The sequence below is a fragment of the Oncorhynchus mykiss genome, chromosome 12, assembly GCF_013265735.2.
Source record: "Oncorhynchus mykiss isolate Arlee chromosome 12, USDA_OmykA_1.1, whole genome shotgun sequence".
Taxonomy (NCBI): domain Eukaryota; kingdom Metazoa; phylum Chordata; class Actinopteri; order Salmoniformes; family Salmonidae; genus Oncorhynchus; species Oncorhynchus mykiss.
In genome coordinates this window covers 53,661,428-53,682,170 of record NC_048576.1, presented here as the reverse complement: position 1 = coordinate 53,682,170, position 20,743 = coordinate 53,661,428, and the positions used below count along the sequence as shown (strand labels likewise).

The following is a 20,743-nucleotide window of genomic DNA, read 5'->3' as shown; positions in this document are numbered from 1 at the left end:
ATTTCCCTGCCTCATGATGCCATCTATTTTGTGAAGTGCACCAGTCCCTCCTGCAGAAAAGCACCCCCACAACATGATGCTGCCACCCCCGTTCTTCATGGTTGGGGTGGTGTTCTTCGCCTTCATCCTCCCCCCTTTTCCCTCCAAACATAACGATGGTCATTATAGCCAAACAGTTCTATTTTTCTTTCATCAGACCAGAGGACATTTCTCCAAAAAGTGTCCCCATGTGCAGTTGCAAACCATAGTCTTTCTTAGGGCGGTATTGGACAGTGGCTTCATCCTTGCTGAGCCGTCTTTCAGGTTATGTCGATATAGGACTCGTTTTACTGTGGATATAGATACTTCTGTACGTATTTCCTCCAGCATCTTCTCAAGGTCCTTTGCTGTTGTTCTGGGATTAATTTGTACTTTTCGCACCAAAGTATGTTCATCTCTAGGAGACTGAACGCGTCTCCTTCCTGAGCGGTATGACAGCTGCATGGTCCCATGGTGTTTATACTTGCATACTATTGTTTATACAGATGAATGTGATACCTTCAATTTGGAAATTGCTCCCAAGGATGAACCAGACTTGTGGAGGTCTACATTTTGGAGGTTTCAGCTGATTTCTTTTGATTTTCAGTCACTGAGTTTGAAGGTTGGCCCTGAAATACATCCACAGGTACACCTCCAATTGACTCAAATGATGTCAATTAGCATATCAGAAGCTTCTAAAGCCATGACATAATTTTCTGTAATTTTCCAATCTGTATCAAGGCACAGTCAACTTAGTGTTTCTAAACTTCTGACCCACTGGAATTGTGATACAGTGAATTATAAGTGAAATAATCTGTCTGTTATCAATTGTTGGAAAAATGACTTGTGTCATACACAAAGTAGATGTCCTAACCGACTTGCCAAAACTATAATTTGTTAACATGAAATTTGTGGAGTGGTTGAAAAACAAGTTTTAATGACTCCAACCTAAGTGTATGTAAACTCCCGACTTCAACTATATATCATTCAGATCTATACTAAAGAAAGGACACAACACAGGTTTTAAAGGTTATATTTTTTGGGAATGGTTTCTCTCGCATCTTCGCAATGTCGAAATTTTAACGGTATATATATATATTTTTTTTTACTTGTCTAATTCAAGTTGTTTATTTAAATGTATTTTGTTCCTAACACCATTCCTCCATGTTTATTGGTAAAAGCAAACATGCTAGTGAGTTAGAAATCCATTTTACAAACAGAATAAATCAAAAATACATACACTTCCTGAAAATATAAACAATAACAAATCCCAAAAAATATTCTTCCAATAAGTGTTTTACATTTTACACTACCATGTCATAGTAGCGTCCACAAGGTAGTACAAACATTGGGAGAAAATCCTCAAAGCAATTTCTGAAATCTCACTGAAGTAATAGTCCTGCCATTAGATTTCTCCTACTGAAGTTATCAAGCAAAGGCTGTTCATATGTTGCTGTGAAATATGCAATCCAAACAGGAAAAGCACATAGCAAACAAGAAGGGTACTGTGCAGTGAAAAACTACAATTTCTTATTCTCTGCATTGTCCTTCTAGAGCAGGGTTCTCCAACCCTTTTCCTGGAGAGCTACCGTCCTGTAGGTTCTCACTCCTACCTTAATCAAACCCAAATCTAATAATCAGCTGGTTGATAAGCGGAATCAGGTGTTACAGCTGGGATTGGAGTGAAATCCTACAGGAGGGTCACTCTTCACGAACAGGGTTGGAGAGCCCTGTTCTGGAGTCTGACTGGCATCCCTTTCTCACATTCCAATGGGCTTTTTATTGATCTCCAAAAAGAAACATGTTGTGACCTAACTGATATAAAATTGTCATGCTGATAAAGTTATCGCCAAGCCTCACACTGATAGGACAAGTCAAAGTCTAGAGAGGAGTCTTCCTTTCCTGTTACTCTAATCTCCTAACTTTCCCAAGAAGACTGCAAAATGAACAAGGGTCAAAATCTTATAGGGGTTACGGCAACATAACCGTTTTCAGCGCTTACATTGAATCCAATGGTTTAGTCTTGAGTTACAACAGGGTGGTTGGTCCTGGCCAAATATGAAAGCATAACACGCTACAGGGTTCAATATCTATACTTCAGGGGCATCTCTAAAGAATTTCAGCTCTCCCTCTCTTGAATAAATGTAAATACAGTATGGAAATATAGCTTTTGTTTTTCATCAATTATACAAGAGTTGATGTTAGTTAACACATTCAGAGCCACCAACGTTTCTCCACTTGCAGGGCGGTATGGGGGGGGGGGGGGGGGGGGGGGGGGGTCCTCACTCATTAACATTAGGTGCCTCGCTTATGTGGAAATGGATTTACTGCTGATGTATGTCAATTAAGATCCGAAACTGTGCATGGAAACATTACCAATCTGTAACAAATGACTGGTTATTTGACAACTCTGTCAAAACCATACATTTTCCCTTGAAGATGAATACTGGCCGAGATGAGTTGGTATGAATGTGTCTTTGATGTTATGTGAAGTGACGCCACAAGGGTTGGTTTAAACACAAACCTAGGTTAAATAAGCAGAGTAAAGTGGGACCTCTTTTCCTGACCATTTCCACATTCATTCAAATGACTAAAAATGGGGGGAAAAAGTATCAAAGTAAATCCTATTGCAAACATTTACAACATTTACAGAAGAAAATCACTCATCTCATAAAAAGTCAGCCTTCTGCTGATTACGTAAGGCAAAATTAGAGATACAAATCAAACGTTCAGTATACATTCAAACAACATTGTCTACAGAAATCCAACACGTTTGACAATAAATGACTAGCTCCTCATCCAAATATGTCTTTGGCTTTCAGATGACTAAGGGAAGATGACTTGGGAAAACAGTTGTTACACACCATCTCAAAAGTGCGTAACAGTCTTGGTGTTCATATGTACATAAAGTGGCACCACACATTTAGTCGACAACAAAATACTCAGGGGAATATCAATTGTATCTCGAAATTCAAGACGGAGGTTGTATCTAATTTGCAAGGGCATTTCAACAGGGGACTGTAAACTTAGTGACCTCTGCTGTAGACCGAGACGGTGAGATCTGTGAGGGTGTGGCCGTCCCTGGACTGAGGACCTTTGAGCCTCGAAATTATAGACAACATTAGCCAAACAAGGGAGCGAAGGAAACCATAGCTTAAATATATATAAAAATAACTAGCTATTCACAGTAGTCACAAATGTTGTGTGTTACCGATTATCTAGTAACCACATCGAAACATACATCTATTTATAATGGTTTAGATTTTTTTCTCAGAAAAAGTGAGATTTGAATAATTATTCAGATGTTTGAAGAGACAAAACAGTCTGCCTTTTCAAGCTTCAAACGTATCATTAAAGGAACTGCTTTCTCTCATGTGTTTCATTCTTCAGTCTCAAAATACTGGAAATTGCAACAACAAAAAAACAAGTGATTTCGTCAAATCGGCTTGAATTTGTTTTTAAAAAATAAAGTAATTCCCACTAAAAAGTGATACGTTCATATTGCATTCATCGCCTCCACGAACGACTCTCGTACTCATCATCCTCATCGTCGTCTTCCTCCATAAGCAGGTAGGGGCTGACTTCCTCCTGGAGGAATGAAATCAAAGAACATGCATTTTGATGTCATTAAAACATTGACTAAAAACGATCTATAATTCCGCAAAATAAATACAAAACTCACTAAATCAACCATTTTGCAATCGATAATTCGTATTAGGACACAGCTATGCTGCACTCTTATTTATATAATTTAATTCTGATTTATTAACATGACACGCTTTTCCAAAATGCCTAAATGGTAAAAAAACAGGAAATGTATGGGGAGAGATGTATAGTAACGTACCTTATTGGCCTCATCCTTCAACGACTCCTCTTCAGGCTCTGTGGACATGGATGGAGTCTTCGGCTTGTGCCATGAAATCTGTAGAACGCGACCTTTGAACTTTGCTCCTTGGTTTGCAGCCTATAAAATGTGAAAATTATCATGAAGGGTGAAATTCAATTCAAACTTGTGTTAACTGTCTGTTATAAAGGCATCCAAATGTTACGAGCTACTGTGTGTCACATCTGCAGGACATACATTCTCTGCTTCACTCCGGGTCTTGAACGTTATGACAACGCTGGTGGCATCCTGATCATGAAGCTCCTGTATCTCACCAAATTTCTGTGACAAAGACAAGAATACCAAACAGCCGTAAGTGCCAGTGGAAACTCCTTTACACATATTCTCAGGCATTGTTTTTACTACTATAACTATAATATTCATGCTTTGTGCCACAGGATGAGTTCTAGCTCTGACTTTCCAATGTTAAAATAAGCCATTTTGGGGGAACCATACAACTAGCTGGATAGGATAAGATGTGATTGTTGTATTTCCTTACCACAAAGTGAGGCAGCAGCTCCTCCTTCTCTTCCTGTGTGACTCCCATGATGGCGATGGCCCGGGGCCTGTGGTCCACCACCATGTGATTGCCCCCTCCTCTTCCTCCTCCTCCTCTGTGTCCCCGTCCCCTGCCCCTTCCTCGGCCTCGGCCCCTGCCCCTGACGCCTATTGGATCGTCCACCTTTCCCCGCCCGGTCGGTATCAAGCCCAACCACGTGGCCTAGGGGAACACAGCCAACAAAGTCATCAGATCCACAGCTACTCCTCAACATCACACAAAATGAGGTGCCACCTGGCACTATTAGGAGAGTACCACAGAGACAGATGTGGAAGCAAGAAAGACAGTTGTGCCACCTGGCATGTCCTCAGCAAACAGTGCCATGCAGCGTCAGTATCTAGGAAGAAAATGTAATGCCACTCAGAACAAGTGTCCCCACAGGTCTGGTATCCATCTTTAATGAGTCCAAGGGAATATGGACCAGCAGGCTGATTGTGATGGGCCTGATGTCTTGGAGCGGCAGGTAGCCTACTGGTTAAGGGCGTAGGGCCAGAAAACAAAAGATGGCTGGTTCGAATCCCCAAGCTGACTTGGTGAAAAATCTGTCTGTATCCTTGAGCAAGGTACTTAACCCTAAATGCTCCTGTAAGTCGCTCTGGATAAGAGAGTCTGCTAAATAACTCAAATGTCAAAATGGTGAACGCCAACACTCGTCCTTCCCCACCCCTCCTACTAAATGTCATCCCTCTATTTTCTTACAAGGAACACGAGCTCAAACTTTAATGAAATCAGATGCATCAATGTAGGATATGTGTTTCGTTAGTGGGTGTCCTCTGGGCTTGGTAAGTGCCTGCAGTTTAATGTGCAGAAGAGGGATAAAGCAATGCATATTTCATGGAAGCTAATTTAAGCACACCAGGCTGGGAAAGCCATGCAGAGGTGTTGCCATGAGAAGAAGAAAAACAACGAGTTTGTTGTTTAGAACCTGATCCTCTGACACCGAGGACGTGTTTTTCCTCTGGAATTGATTGTAGAATTTTGATTTTTGGGGTGTGCCGGCAATGATTTTGCCCTGGTGCAGCACCCCAGCTAAATGACTGCAGAGGAAACACTGGGCAACATATGTGACTAGCAGCAGACGAGAGAAGCTGTGTGGCAAGGCCTACGTTCACATCCAAGGTGATGTCCTGCTGCTAGCTTCAGACCATTCTTCTAAAAGGTTGCACATTTGTTGGAGTTGTCTTGTCTGCCACTACTCTTTCAGTATGCCAGAACACTGCCACATTCCAGACATGGTCATTAGTTCTAGAGAGAGGACTTCCGAAAGTATGGATACTCCGTCTACCCACCTCAACCTGTAGCTGACCCAGTTTCTGCTTCAGGTCTGTCGTGTCCTCTCCAGAACTCATCTTCTTGTGGAAATCAAGCTCTGCATCCAGAAGCTCCTTTTGTTTCTGAGGGAAAGCACAAATCAAACAGAGCCATTGATATTACATTTGGATTTCCCCAATGCATGAACTACATAGTATAAGCAAATACTGTAAATGGCGGTGATGGCGCAATTAAGTAATTACAGCCCTATATGATATGGTAGGTAGACTCACATCTATCTTGGTCTTGGACTGGGCCGTGGAGTGGGAGGCTGGGTTCATCTCATTCTGGAGCTGGGAGATCTTGTCGGTCAGATCCTTCAGAGTCTTCATAAGGTTGGCCCTCTCCTCTGGCTTCAATGTGGCCCGGTTCTTTTCAAGTCTGTTTATTAGAGCCTATAGGAGGAAGGACATGAGATTGACTAATCAGTGCTAGCAGAGTTTTCCAGGACAACACACAGGCTCTTTTGGTCTTACTGGTGTCCTTGGTTTTGATAGTGAATGGACAATGTGATGATGATCACTGCATGTGGCTTATGTGCAACTGTAAAATGGAAGGTGGTGATGGCGGTATCCTTTAAATTATTAACTACACTGAACAGAAATATCAACGCAACATGCAACAATTTCAAAGATCTGAACCGTTTATAAGGGAATCAGTCAATTGAAATAAATGAATTAGGCCCTAATCTATAGATTCACATGACTGGGAATACAGATACAATCCATTTGGAAAGTATTCAGACCCCTTCCCCTTTTCCACATTTTGTTACGTGACAGCCTTATTCTAAAATTAATTAAATCATGTTTTGCCCCTCATCAATCTACACACAATACCCCACAATGTCAAAGTGAAAACAGGCGATTTGAAATTGTAGCAAATTTATTAAAAATAAACAGAAATACCTTATTTAGATAAATATTCAGACCCTTTGCTATGAGACTCAAAATCAAGCTCAGGTGTATCCGGCTTCCATTGATCATCCTTGAGATGCTTCTACAACTTGGAGTCCACCTGTGGTCAATTCAATTGATTGGACATGATTTGGAAAGGCACATACATCTGAGCAGCTAACCGATCGCTGCAGCTGTACATAGTCTATCGGTAAATAGCCTACCCAATTTTACCTACCTCATCCCCATACTGTTTATATTTATTTACTTTTCTGCTCTTTTGCACACCAATATCTCTACTTGTACATGACCATCTGATCATTTATCACTCCAGTGTTAATCTGCAAAATTGTAATTATTCGCCTACCTCCTCATGCCTTTTGCACACAATGTATATAGACTCTTTTTTTCCTACTGTGTTAATGACTTGTTAATTGTTTACTCCATGTGAACTCTGTTGTCTGTTCACACTGCTATGCTTTATCTTGGCCAGGTCGCAGTTGCAAATGAGAACTTGTTCTCAACTAGCCTACCTGGTTAAATAAAGGTGAAATAAAAAAATAAAATAAAATACCTGTCTATATAAAAGGTTCCACAGTTGACAGTGCATGTCAGAGCAAACACCAAGGTCAGAGACAGGATTGTGTTGAGGCACAGATCTGGGGAAGGGTACAAAAACATTTATGCAGAATTGAAGGACCCCAAAAACAGTGGCCTCCATCATTCTTAAATGGAAGAAGTTTGGAACCACCAAGACTCTACCAAGACTCTTCCTAGAGCTGGCCGCTCAGCCAAACTGAGCAATCGGGTGAGAAGGGCCCAATGGTCACTCTGACAGAGCACCAGAGGTCCTCTGTGGAGATGGGAGAACCTTCCAGAATCTCTGCAGCCTCTCCACCGATCAGGCCTTTATGGTAGTGGCCAGACTAAAGCCACTCCTCAGTAAAAGGCACATGACAGCCCGCTTGGAGTTTGCCAAAAGGCACCTAAATTACTCTCGGACCATGATAAATACAATTCTCTGGTCTTATGAAACCAAGATCGAACTCTTTGGCCTGAATGTCAAGCATGGAGGAAACCTGACAACACCCCTACGGTGAAGCATGGTTGTGGCAGCATTTTGTGGAGGATGTTTTTCAGCTGTATTGACTGGGAGACGGGTCAGGATCGAGGGAAAGATGAACGGAGCAAAGTACAGAGAGATCCTTGATGAAAACCTGCTCTAGATAGTTCACCTTTAAAAAGGACAACGACCCTAAGCACACAGCCAAGACAATGCAGGAGTGGCTGTGAATGTCCTTGAGGGGAGCCCAGTCAGAGCCCGGACTTGAACCCAATCAAACATCTCTGGATAGGCTTGAAAATAGCTGTGCAGCGACGCTCCCTATCCAACCTGACAGAGCTTGAGAGGATCTGCAGAGAAGAAGGGGAGAAAGTCCCCAAATACAGGTGTGCCACGCTTGTAGCGTCATATCGAAGAAGACTCAAGGCTGTAATTGCTGCCAAAGGTACTGAGTAAAGGGTCTGAATACTTAAAAGTGATAAGTGATATTTCCCCCAAAATGTTATACATTAGCAATAAATTCTAAAAACCTGTTTTTGCTTTGTCATTATGGGGTATTGTGTGTAGATTGAGGGGGGGGGGAACTATTTAATCAATTTTAGAATACGGCTGTAACGTAACAAAATGTGGAAAAATGCACTCTATGCATCTGCTGGTCAGAGATACCTTGAAAAAAAAAGTAGGGGTGTGGACCAGAAAACCAGTCAGTTTCCCTCATGCAGCGCGATACATCTCCTTTGCATAGAGTTGAATCAGAATGTTGACTGTGGCCTGTGGAATGTTGTCCCATTCGTCTTCAATGGCTGTGCGAAGTTGCTGGATATTGTCAGGAACTGGAACACGCTGTCGTACATGTCGATCCAGAGCATCCCAAACATGCTGAATGGGTGTACAGGTCCTTGCGACATGGGGCTGTGCAATATCATGCTGAAACATGAGGTGATGGCGTAGGATGAATGGCACAATGGGCCTCAGGATTTGATTACGGTCTCTGTGCATTGAAATTGCCATCCATAGAATGCAATTGTGTTCGTTGTCCGTAGCTTATGCCTGCCCATACCATAACCCCACCATGGGGCACTCTGTTCACAACGTTGGCATTAACAAATAGCACGACCACACGATGCCATACACATTGTCTGCCATCTGCGTGGTACAGTTGAAGTCGGAATTCATCTGTGTGAGAGCACACTTCTGCCAGTGGCCATTGAAGGTGAGCATTTGCCCACTGAAGTCGGCTACAACGCTGAACTTCAATCAGGTCAAGACCCCGGTGAAGCACAAAGATGAGCTTCCCTGAGACGGTTTCTGACAGTTCTTTGGAAATTCTTTGGTTGTGGAAACCCCAGTTTCATCAGCTGTCCGGGTGGCTGGTCTCAGACGATCCCGCAGGTGAATTCAGATGTGGAGGTCCTAGGCTGGCGTGGTTACACGTGGTCTGCGGTTGTGAGGCGTGTTGGAAGTACTGTCAAACTCTCTAAAACGACATTGAAGGCGGCTTATGGTAGAGAAATTAAATTAAATTCTCTGGCAACAGCTCTGGTGGACATTCCTGCAGTCAGCATGCCAATTGCACACTCCCTCAACTTGAGACACGTGGCATTGTGTTGTGTGACAAAACTGCACATTTTAGAGTGACCTTTTGTCCCCAGCACAAGGTGCACCTGTGTAATGAGCATGCCGTTTAATCAGATTATTGATATGCCACACCTGTGAGGTGGATGGATTATCTTGGTAAATGAGAAATGCTCAATAACAGGGATGTAAACACATTTGTGCACACAATTTGAGAGAAAAATATGCTTTTTGTTCATATGGAACATTAATGAAATATTTTATTTCAGCTCATGAAACATGGGACCAACACTTCACATGTTGCGTTTATATTTTTGTTCAGTATATATGTAATATAAGCAACCATACCTTCTGGCATTCAATCTGTTTCTCAAGCATCTCCTGTTTTTTTCTCCTCATGTCCTGTTGCAACTTCAATGTCTCCTGAATGAACAAAGAACAAACCAAACAATTGATTAGAGTGGAATTTAGATTTTTGCATGAAAGGTGATGATACACTGAAGCTTATTCAAAATGCTAACAGCAAAACTGACTTGCCTGCTTCTTTTTCAAGACCTCCAGTTCTTCAAGTGCTTTGGCAGTTTTACCAAGTGACTTGGATGTTGCCTTGAGGACTGTGGACATGTAGGGTCCCTTCTGAAGGGCCCCAGAGGAGGCGAGGGGTGCCTAGGATAGAAAGAGACAAACAGACCCTTTGATTACCACCTTACGCCCTGTGTCAATCCACTCTCTTTGCCATAATTACAACACTGTGCTGCAGACATGTACAGGGTCACACTCAGACCCACAGAGCATAGGGAATTACTGCTTACTGCTGCAGTGTCCGTGCTGGGGTGCAGGGAGTCCAGTTTGCCCACGGCCACAGCCCCAACACCGTGGCAATGTTTGGGCACCGTCTTATTATTCAGCACATAGGCCCCGGGACTGTGCTGCTTTATCACCTGCTGGTTTATACAGAAAGATAGAAAGTAATGCATAGATGATGATCACTGCTGACCTGGAATTTAGAACTTCTCTGTTCAAAACCAAAACTGCTGGTTGAATGAATGAATGGTTTGACCAGCTAAGATTTTTTTTTTTTTTTGCAGTAGTCACAAGTGCGCTGTTCACCTTGTGGACGTTGGGTTGCTGTTGCCCCATGGCAGAGCTCTGGCTCGGTCCGTCCCCCTGACCCTGACCCATGCTCTGTCCCTGCTGCTGGGTGTTGGCCTCTCGGTGCCAGTACACACGGATGAAGCGGTTGTTGAGCACCGCCTCAATGCTGGAGATGGCCCGCCGTGCCTCTTCGTTGGCTGTGTACTGGATCAGAGCTGCCTCTGGGTCACCACCAAACACCACCTATTGGAGACGGGACAGGTCAAAGAAGATACAGGAAGTAGTGATATAGGCAAGCAGGTGTGTCCTTGATTACCATCGAAAGTATGTAGATGCCCCAATAATGATCTAAAAAGTTCCTGTGTTTAGTGGTACAAATGATATCAAGAAATTGTGAGTAAAGTGCTGTCGAGATAAAAAATAATTAAAAAAAAGCGAATGAAACAGTCAACTACAGTCATGTTACTCTTACCTGAATATTCACAATGGTACCAAACTTGCTGAAGTGTTCATTCAATTTGGTGATGTTGTTGAGATCTCGGGGGATTTTGCGAACTTCCAGCTTAGTGTTGACATAGTGATTCTTCTTGGGGAAGCCCCCGTGTTGGGGCTTGTTGTTGGGGAAGTTGAGTTGGTTGTTGGCCTGGTAGTTTGACCTGGAAGAGAATGACAGAAGTGAGTGACAGGGCAGAGGAGCCAATGACAGTGATCTGTGAAGCAGAGTTCGGGTCAAGTAACGAGTCATCTAAATCCAGGCTCTTACAGAGCTCAATTAAAACTGCCATTGAACTGGAATCGCTCACAACGCTGCAGTGGTGGAGGGTGGGTACTGTGAGTGTTCAGGGTGGCCCTTGTGTGTGTGTGTTCTTACTTGTCCATCCAGGGCTTTTTGGGCAGCTGGCCCTCTGTGGGCCCCAGGGGCCTCTTCCTGCTCTCCTGCTCGGTGCTGCTGTAGCGGGACACACTGCTGGGAACACTGGCCACTGCCGGCTCTGTCTGGATCACTATGTTAGCTGCTGGGAAAAGGAGAAAAGCAGTCGGTCGTAATGACACAGCTAGAATCTGGACGACAATAAGGATACGTAAAGTGATTCTAGCTGTTCGAGTTGTTTGATCATGTTCTCCAAATAAATTAACATATGGAACTCGTCTCGTGTTTCGTATTGGTTAGGAGCAGAGGAAAGGCCCAATCTAAATAACTAAAGTGACTGTGTTAAGTAAAAGGGATCGATTAATTAAAGTGGGACAGGATAGACCCACATGTGATACCTCTGGATCCCTGGCCATCTCCAGAAGTGAGGCCAATCAGGTTGGGTCTCTGGGTCTGGATGCGGGGGATGAACTGCCTGTACTGGGGTCGGCTGGCTGCAGTGATGCCTGGAGACTCTGGGTTGTAGGCCTCTGGGTCATAATTATCTGGCAACACAAGGGATGGGACACATCATTAGAAGAACTAAAACAGCATTTTACACTGTGGAGAGTGACAATTCCCAAACAGGCATATCTGTAATAACACCTACTTTAACTGTATGCATGCATGCTTACAAGGAAAACCTAAGTATAACCATACTATTGAGCTCAATATTATAAAGCCAGATTTTTCTATATAATAGGCTATGGCTTGGGACTGTCAAGAATGCATGCACTAAACTAAAACATGGAGACACCCAGAGCAAGTAAAATAAATACACACACACACACGCAGAGTTACTCTGTCAAGTGTCTGTGTTCTTTTGCCCATCTTAATCTTTTCATTGGCCAGTCTGAGATATGGCTTTTTCTTTGCCTAGAAGGCCAGCATCCCGGAGTCGCCTCTTCACTGTTGACGTTGAGACTGGTGTTTTGCGGGTACTATTTAATGAAGCTGCCAGTTGAGAACTTGTGAGGCGTCTGTTTCTCAAACTAGACACTAATGTACTTGTCCTCTTGCTCAGTTGTGCACCGGGGCCTCCCACTCTTTCTATTCGGGTTAGAGCCAGTTCGCGCTGTTCTGTGAAGGGAGTAGTACACTGCGTTGTACGAGATCTCCAGTTTCTTGGCCATTTCTCACATGGAATAGCCTTAATTTCTCAGAACAAGAATAGACCGACGAGTTTCTGGCCATTTTGAGCCTGTAATCGAACCCACAAATGCTGATGCTCCAGATACTCAACTAGTCTAAAGAAAGCCAGTTTTATTGCTTCTTTAAATCACCACAACAGTTTTCAGCTAAGCTAACATAATTGCAAAAGGGTTTTCTAATGATCAATTAGCCTTTTAAAATGATAAACTTGGATTAGCTAACACAATGTGCCATTGGAACACAGGAGTGATGGTTGCTGATAATTGGCCTCTGTACGCCTATGTAGATATTCCATTTTTTAAACACATATATATATATATATATATTTTTTTAAAATCTGCTGTTTCCAGCTACAACAGTCATTTACGAACAATTTTATGTTATTTTTAATGGACAAAAATGTGCTTTTCTTTCAAAAACAAGGACATTTCTAAGTGACCCCATACTTTTGAACGGTAGTGTGTGTGTGTCTGTGTTATATATATATAGAATTATAGTTTTGTATTAAGAGTAGAGAGATGGACTGCATTTCAATGAATTCATTTTCTCACGTATGTGGGCAGGATTAGTAAAATAAAGTTTGCACCTATCTAATGTGCACCTTACAGCACCAACAGTAGATTTCCAGTTCAGAAACAGTGTGACCCTCTGGTCAACATATGTTATTGCACCCTAAATAAATGACTTGATCATGCAGGCAAGGCAGTAGGACACAAAAACAAAACTAACACCACCACCCAAAAAGGAAATAATTTGCAAAACGTGAATGAACCATAAACATTTTAAACCAATATAATTTCTCTGTCTTTCCTCACTTACTACAGTCAAACTGAACAATGCCATTTGGTTCACATTGATTTGAAAGATGCTGTATTTCAAAGAAAACAAACGGACAAAAAGTAAAATAATATGGGAGCTATGCTTAAAAGTACCACTTTTCCATGCCAATTTAGATAATCATAGCTGCTTACATTCTGACTGAGAATATTGGGGGTGTAGAGAGACTGAAGAAGATGGAGGTGGTGGAGGAAGAGGAGGTGGAGGTCCCACTCCAGGCGGTCCCAGAGAGGAGGCAGAACTCGCTCCTGAGTTGTTGGGAGTATCTATCCCACTTGCTGGTATTAATGGGGGCCCTATGGGAGATACAAATCCAAGCTGAACCCAGTTAATACTAGACAAAAGCCATTTACTTAAAACTCCTGAACAGAAAAGGCTAGGTAAAGCACAGACATGCAGTATAGGGTGAGCACTAGTGAGGGTAAGACAACAACAAAGACAGCTGTTTCTCTGAGGTGCGTATCTGCACTGAACAATTTCAAAGATTTTACTGAGTTACAGTTCATATAAGAAATCAGTCAATTTAATTAAATTCATTAGGCCCTAATCTATGGATTTCACATGGCTGGGCAGTGGTGTAGCCATGGGTGGGACTTTGAGGGCATAGGCTTACCCACTTGGCAGCCAGGCCCAGCCAATCAGAATACGTTTTTCTCCACTAAAGTGCCCTATTACAGACAGAAATAGTCCTCAGCAATGACATTGTAGGTAGCTTATGGTGGAGAAATAAATATTACATTCTCTTACAACAGCTCCGGTGGACATTCCTGCAGTCAGCATGCCAATTGCATGCTCCCTTAAAACTTGAGACATCTGTGGCATTGTGTTGTGTGACAACTGTACATTTTAAAACGGCCTTATATTGTCCCCAGCAAAAGGTGCACTTGTGTAATGATCATGCTGCTAAATCAGCTTCCGGCGGGAATGAAGCCCTCTACCTTAAACAAATGCTAACGGCTTCCTACTCAATGACGTAAACCAGTGGTTACCAACCTTTTCTGAGTCTAGATCACCTTGAGTCAAAATGCAGGTCGATTAAAAAATATATATACTTTTTTTTTTTTTTTAAACATGACTTAAAAAGACGTAAGCCTACGCAACAACCTATTAAAACAATTCTGTAGCAATGAGGTTTGTATTAGGCTATATGCAGAATACATTATCCCTCTGCATATTGGCTATGCTTGAATTGCCCTGCCAATGTTCTTCTCAAACCATTTTGAAATGATATTTTAGGTATATGATCACACTGGCAATAGATAATTTGCTGAGCATAATATTTTTTTATTTTACTGGACTGATGGCCTACATCTGATGGTCAACCTGAGGGGAGGGAGAGCGTATCAGCCTCTCACCTGATTCACCGTCCCTCCCTCCGCTGAGAAAAGGGGACAGTCTTCCAGCTGATGGCGAAACTCAAGTCGAATTAGGGAGAACGTTCAACACTTTTATAAGCCATAAAATGCTGTTGACAGTGCTGAATAACAAGTTAAACGTGAAGTTACTAATAAAAACAGCAGTGCTCTGCTGTATTCGTTGAATCTCTATCTAGTCATCGTTTTAAAAGTTTTAAAATCTCAGAGTATCAACTTTGCTGTGCGCTCAAGACTTATTTTTACAGTCTAAGAAACTGTGCAGACACGGTGATCTGAGCTATCGGATTGGCCAGCAGTTGGCCTGTAGGTGCACTTGATTTGCACTCTGGGCCTGCCGGGTAGGCAGAATTCTACCTTCAGACACATGAAACGGTTCAAAATGGTCACACTTTGACTTCCCAGCGCTAGGGCTGCTGAATCAAGTGCACCTACCGCCAACAGCATGAAGCGAATAAAAAAAGAAAGAAACTTAATTGCCAGGCTTTATCGTTGGGTTTTTTACAGAAATGTTTGGTGATCGACCGGTTGTTGACCACTGATGTAAACAAACATCCATGCATCCTAAAATGACTCTCACCACATTAGGATCTAAAGTTAGGGCCCTGGGTTTTTCCTAATCATGTGACCTGACCAGGAAAAACACTTGGCCTTAACCTATGTCAAACACAGACTGGTAAGCATTCAGGGATCAGGAGTGATGGTCGAATTGGAGACGGCATCATAGCAGAGACATGGTAAACTTACTCACCAGGAGGAGGCATAGGGAAGATGCCGTGTGGGGGCGGCTGGCCGTGTGGGGGCATGGGCATCCTGATGGCAGGGGGCGGCTCGGTCATGGGTGGCATGGCCATCCGGGCCGGCGGTGGCATTCCAGGTGGGGGAAACGGGATCATAGCGGGCAGCGTGACGTCGTCCACAATCAGAGGATCATTGCCGTGGTCAAAGGGACAGAGGTCACCACGCACACAGAAACCTTTCTCTGCGGAAGACAGAAAGGAAAAAAATCGATGAAAATTGCTTAAAAATGATCAATTACATTCTTACCAGAATTGCGCTCAGAATTGCTTTCCCCCCAGTCATATAAAAAATGACATCAGCCATAAATTAGATGCATCTACTTTGCAACCGTTTTGTTTAGAGCTCCTGATAACATCCAGGCAATTCTCTGAACCCTCAATGGTGGGGCAGAGTGAGAAATATCACTGCGCTGTTGAGACCGTTGGATAAATATAAACAGTGTCCCATTGGAGAAGCGGCTCTAAGCCTGATCTGCACTCTCAGGGGAAGGATGTTGAACCTGGGTCATTAGTGGTGCTTTAAACCAGGCTCACACTTACTGAGGTTTAGAATGCAACCAACCTACCGCATTTAATTCATAAACAAACAATTGGCTGATATTTGACTGTAAATAAATATTTGTACAATTTGACTACTGTAGACACATGAACTTAACACTCTACAGCTAAGGCTCCTAGCATATACAATGACTAGAAGGCCATCCAAGGCCACCTGCTTCAATATTGAACATCCTTTTCACAAGTTTTTTACATTAGAAACTATGTTGGATATGGATGAGTTAGTCTTGTCGTTCAGTCACTAAAACCGATAAGAGATGTTCAGCTACATAAACAACAGGTCATTATTGTAAAAGAGAATGGGTTCTCAATGACTTACCTGGTTAAATCAAGGCACAAGTAAAAGCCAGATATTGTTGCTAGATTAACTGTAGGGCTAAGAGACATAGGTAACATCTAATTTCATAATATGTCTAAGATCAGAGTGAAATGAGACTATTTCAGTTGAAAAGTCTTTCTCCAGAATAACCCAGAGGTGAGCCCTTACCGTCGTAGTCGCGACAGCGGTGCTTGACTGAAGTGCTCTTGTTGAACAACTTGCCCTCCCTGTGATTGGAGTAGTAATTAGACCAGCTCTCTGTGGTGCTGTCGGGCAGGTGAGCGGGCGCTACCACGGTAACAGAGCTGGGGACAGCTTGGCCAGCAGAGGAGGGGAACGGGTGCTGCTGGGGGGTTGGCAGGAGAGGTGGCGGATGCTGGTGTTGCTGCTGTTGTTGGGTACCCAGGGACCCAGAGGTGGAGTTGAAACTCTCAGGCTCCTTCCTCTCCACTTCAAACTTTGACCTGTAATCTGTTGAACATACAGAGACACAGAGAAAAGCTTTAACCCAAAAGTCACAATGCGAACTTAACATTACTTTACACCACTGGTTCAAGGTTTAGTTTAAAAAACGTTGAAGTACTACTTAAGTAATTTTTTGGGCTAGCCATACTTGACTCCTATAATTATATATTTTTACAACTTTTAACTACACCACATACCTAAAGAAAATATTTACTTTTTACTCCCAAACATTTCCCCCGACACCCAAAAATACTCGTTACATTTCGAACGTTCATGCAGAACAGCAATATGGTCCAATTCACACACCTATCAATATAACTTGTTGTAATCCCAACTGTAGTGTGCCTGTCTGTACAAAAAAAAAAAAAATTGTGTTGTCTGTTTTGCTTAATATGAAGAATTTGATGTGTAGCATTTACTTTTACTCAAGTATGACAATTTAGTACTCTTTCCACCACTGTACTTCAGTACATTTAAAACCAGATACTTTTAGATTTACTCAAGTAGTATTTTACTGGGTGACTTTCACTGGAGTCATTTTTTATTAATGTATCTTCACTTTTACTCAAGTATGACAATTGAGTACTTTTCCCACCACTGCCCAGAATTTATCATAATCTTTATTATGAGACATCCACACCACAGAGGATCTCCCCAGTACAAGTCCAATCAATAGGCTAATTTCTTGAATCTTGCCTCTTGTTGTTTTCAACCTTTTAGATTAACATTTGAAGTGAAGCAGATTTATCCATGTCCGCGCCCCTGTGAGTCTCACCTCTTCCTCTGCTGTGCTCCTTGTCCCTGCTCATGTCTCGGCTCCCACTTCGGCTGCGGCTCCTGCTGCGGCTGTAGCTGCGCCCACGAGAGTTGCCTCCGCGCCGGTCATGTCTATCGCGGTGGGAATCTGTGCTTTTACCGTGACGGTCCATGTCACGCCGCTTGCGGTCGTCTCGTCTGCGGTCATCACGGCCCCTGTGTGGTCAGGCGATCAAGGCATGTTGGTTAGTTATTTAGCAGCACTTTTTATACAGTACCAAACTTTTCATGGTAATTTGTACTACTGATGTGACTAGCATTTCAACAACAAGACCTACATTGTGTCAAAGATCATTAGACATAAGGGCCTAATCAAACCAACATCTTGACCTCCAGAGAGCATCATCACTGTCAAGAGGTGAACTCACTGGAGAGAACCAGGAAAATAACACAAACATAGATATCAGCCTTACCTTGACTCGTTGAAGTCAGAGCGGTTTCTCAGTGGACTTCTTCTCCTCCTGTTATCCCCCCTATCCTCTTCTACATTTTCAACCTTAAGATTAAGAAAATAACAATAATGAGCTATATCCCAACCATCAAAGACTGCAACATAATACAACGGAAAGGATTCTGCATGAAGCCAGTTTAACAAATGCCCTTACCTCCACAGCCTCCTGTTTTAGTACAGGGAGTTTGGTGTCCTCTTTGGGAACTTCCTTAGCAAGTGGATTACCCAAGTAGTTTTTGGTGGTCAAACATTCAAAGAGCTTATCAACAAATCCAGTGGTTTCTGTAATAGGTGAAGTATCAAGGCATAAGACTTTTATAAACATTTATCTTGAATTATTTCAGACTATCATTCAGTCACCTAAATGTTTCCACAATGGAACTACTAGTTTATGTGATGAAAAACAACACAGACATTAATGAGTTGTGTGTCCTACCTTTTTGTAAGAAGACATCCAGTTGATCTGCACAAAGTGCTTTTAGCTCTTTCTCCGTTTTGTCCTTCTTTACCAAAGCCACAACATAATTGGCTAAAGCAGAGGGGTCAGCATCACATCTGCAAAAGCAACATTACCCATATTGCTCAGAACAGGGTTTGTATCAGACAATATCTGTCAATAATCATGTGTAGCCAAGCTAAGAAAGTTGCAATGACAAGAAAGTTTGAGATTTTGAATTGAGGCAGCAGGTTAGACACTAATCTAGTTCTACCTAACATATATGTTAGCAATGACAACACACACTTATATAAACTGGGATGTCAGGCTTTCTAACTGGCTAGCTAGCTGGTTGGCTATAAATGCTAGACGTCACTACTAGCAGTGTCTAGGGGTAGCTAAGTTACCTTAGTCACTACATTTATAACTACGCCAGTCTAGTTCATTTAATATCCTAAGTTACCCATACGTCACAAGCCACACTTGCTGTGCAATAGTAATATCAATGATTATCGTTGATTGGGACGATGTTGATTGAGTTTAACTAGCCAACTTTAGTTAGCTGGTAGTCAGACAAAGTTAACTAGTTAGGTAGCTTTCCAGCTGGCTAGTTAGTTAATGTATTGCGGCAGCGACACCAAAACACATAACGTTATCTAGAATGCCTTCATGTGATTAGTGTCTACAATTTGCCCAACATACCAGATATGCAGAATGTTTAACGCCGTATAATTTACACAAACGTTCAATTGGTATTTGCACTGCCACATAGCAAGCTAGCGGTGGCGTAGCTAGTTAGCGTGCTAACTCGTGCAAGCTAGCTAGCTAAGTGTAATTTCAATTCACCACTCACATTGGCTCCAGGAGTTTTGCGAGCCACGACTTCAAAGCTTCCACATTTTCTATGATCATCGTGAAAACGGCTTAATAATACTGACTATAAGTTCAAGGTGTGTTGTGATATTCCTACTTTCATCGTCTATAAATGTATATTAAGCTTAGGCCTTTACTAATCACTTCACTTGCAGGTCGGACGAGTTGCTTTACGTTCAAACACAGGCATGGCAACATAAGGTTCATTGCTATTTTGGATCATTGGGACGTCCCAACTCTGACGTTACCCCCATTGAAATTGAAAATGTTACGGTTAGGGTTTGATAAGGGTTAAGGTAAGATTTAGGGTAGTGATTAAGGTTCAGGTTAGGGTTAGGGTTAAGGGTACGGACGTCCCAAGGATACCAGATAGCGCTAACCGCGACATAACGGGCATGTCGTAAGCCAATCTGCTGGCCAAACCAAGGGGTTGTCACTAGTTATCACAGCCACAAGGTCTACAGAAAATCGTAAACATTAATGAAAACTAAAATTAGCTTTTTGGTCTTAATTTAAGGTTAGGGTTAAGCATACGTTTAGTAGTTTTGTCAATGTTAGGTTCAAGGTTAGGTTTAAAATCAGATTTTAAGAAGACAAGTTGTATAAATAGGCGGGGTTTATCTATTTGTGGATGTGGTAACTAGTGACGACTAAACCAAGGGGTAACCATCATTCAACTTTTGTAGTAGGAAATATTTGTTTCTCTTTTGGTCCATTCAACAACAGAGCGATACGAACCTTGTTTCAGCAGGATGTTGTATCTATCTATACCTTATGTCATGCCTTATTGGAATGGATGTATTGATAATATCTGTTGGAAAAAAGTTTGGATGTTGCCACACACATCCTTACTTGTTAACAAAATTGAAGAAGTTTCCTTTAAAATGATTCATAAATATCATCCTGCCAACCACTATATGAAGAAGTTTAAGGAAAATATCAACTGAAATTGCTCCTTTTGTAATGACCACCCAGAAACAGTGTTGCATCTTTTTTGGCATTGTATTCATGTAAGAAAACTGTGGCAAGACATAAGTAGATGTATAATTGAACACTTTTATGAAGGTCTTACACTATTGTGGGGAGATGTACTGCTTGGATTCTTTACCTACGATAGGAATAAGCTGAAACATTTTTATGTAATTCATTTCATTATTCTTTTGGCCAAATTTCATATTCACAAATGTACATTTACTAGCAAAAAAACACATTTTCTTACCCTACAAAAAGAAATTGAACTGTGTTTTAAGACAATTAAATACTTTACTAATAAAAAAGCTGTTAGAATTATAAGTGTATGTATGTCCCTTAAGGTCTTTGTGTAATGTGATATTGTACCCCCTAGCTCAATTGTCC

The 20,743-nt window shown here is 42.1% G+C and overlaps 1 protein-coding gene across 5 annotated transcripts; it reads right to left on the bottom strand.

Annotated features, from left to right (window-relative positions):
• Positions 1-1,039: 1,039 nt before the first annotated feature.
• On the bottom strand, positions 1,040-19,646 carry LOC110537774 (RNA-binding protein 27). Of its 5 annotated transcripts, none has more exons than XM_036937786.1 (21): positions 19,368-19,646; positions 18,515-18,633; positions 18,233-18,360; positions 18,041-18,123; positions 17,587-17,783; positions 16,515-16,817; positions 15,421-15,651; positions 13,431-13,592; positions 11,658-11,813; positions 11,269-11,410; positions 10,870-11,053; positions 10,413-10,640; positions 10,115-10,246; positions 9,840-9,968; positions 9,651-9,725; positions 6,005-6,166; positions 5,750-5,854; positions 4,401-4,622; positions 4,100-4,183; positions 3,863-3,982; positions 1,040-3,606 (listed from the first exon to the last, which is right to left on the bottom strand). In XM_036937786.1, exons 1-21 carry the CDS (start codon positions 19,424-19,426, stop codon positions 3,526-3,528), a joined length of 3,102 nt encoding a protein of 1,033 aa, XP_036793681.1. In that variant the 5' UTR covers positions 19,427-19,646; the 3' UTR covers positions 1,040-3,525. The 5 variants fall into 5 exon arrangements, with proteins under 5 accessions (XP_036793681.1, XP_036793682.1, XP_021479827.2 ...); XM_036937787.1 differs by having other exon boundaries at positions 10,115-10,243; positions 19,368-19,645; XM_021624152.2 differs by having other exon boundaries at positions 11,667-11,813; positions 19,368-19,645.
• Between the last annotated feature and the right edge of the window lie 1,097 nt (positions 19,647-20,743).

Coding starts and splice junctions, on each gene's coding strand:
- LOC110537774 (XM_036937786.1), bottom strand. CDS start 19,426: ATGATCATAGAAAATGTGGAAGCTTTGAAGTCGTGGCTCGCAAAACTC. Junction 11,814..13,430: donor CCAATATTCTCAGTCAGAAT/GTAAGCAGCTAT, acceptor TTGTGTTGCCAG/ATAATTATGACCCAGAGGCC. Junction 10,247..10,412: donor AGCAACCCAACGTCCACAAG/GTGAACAGCGCA, acceptor TGTATAAACCAG/CAGGTGATAAAGCAGCACAG.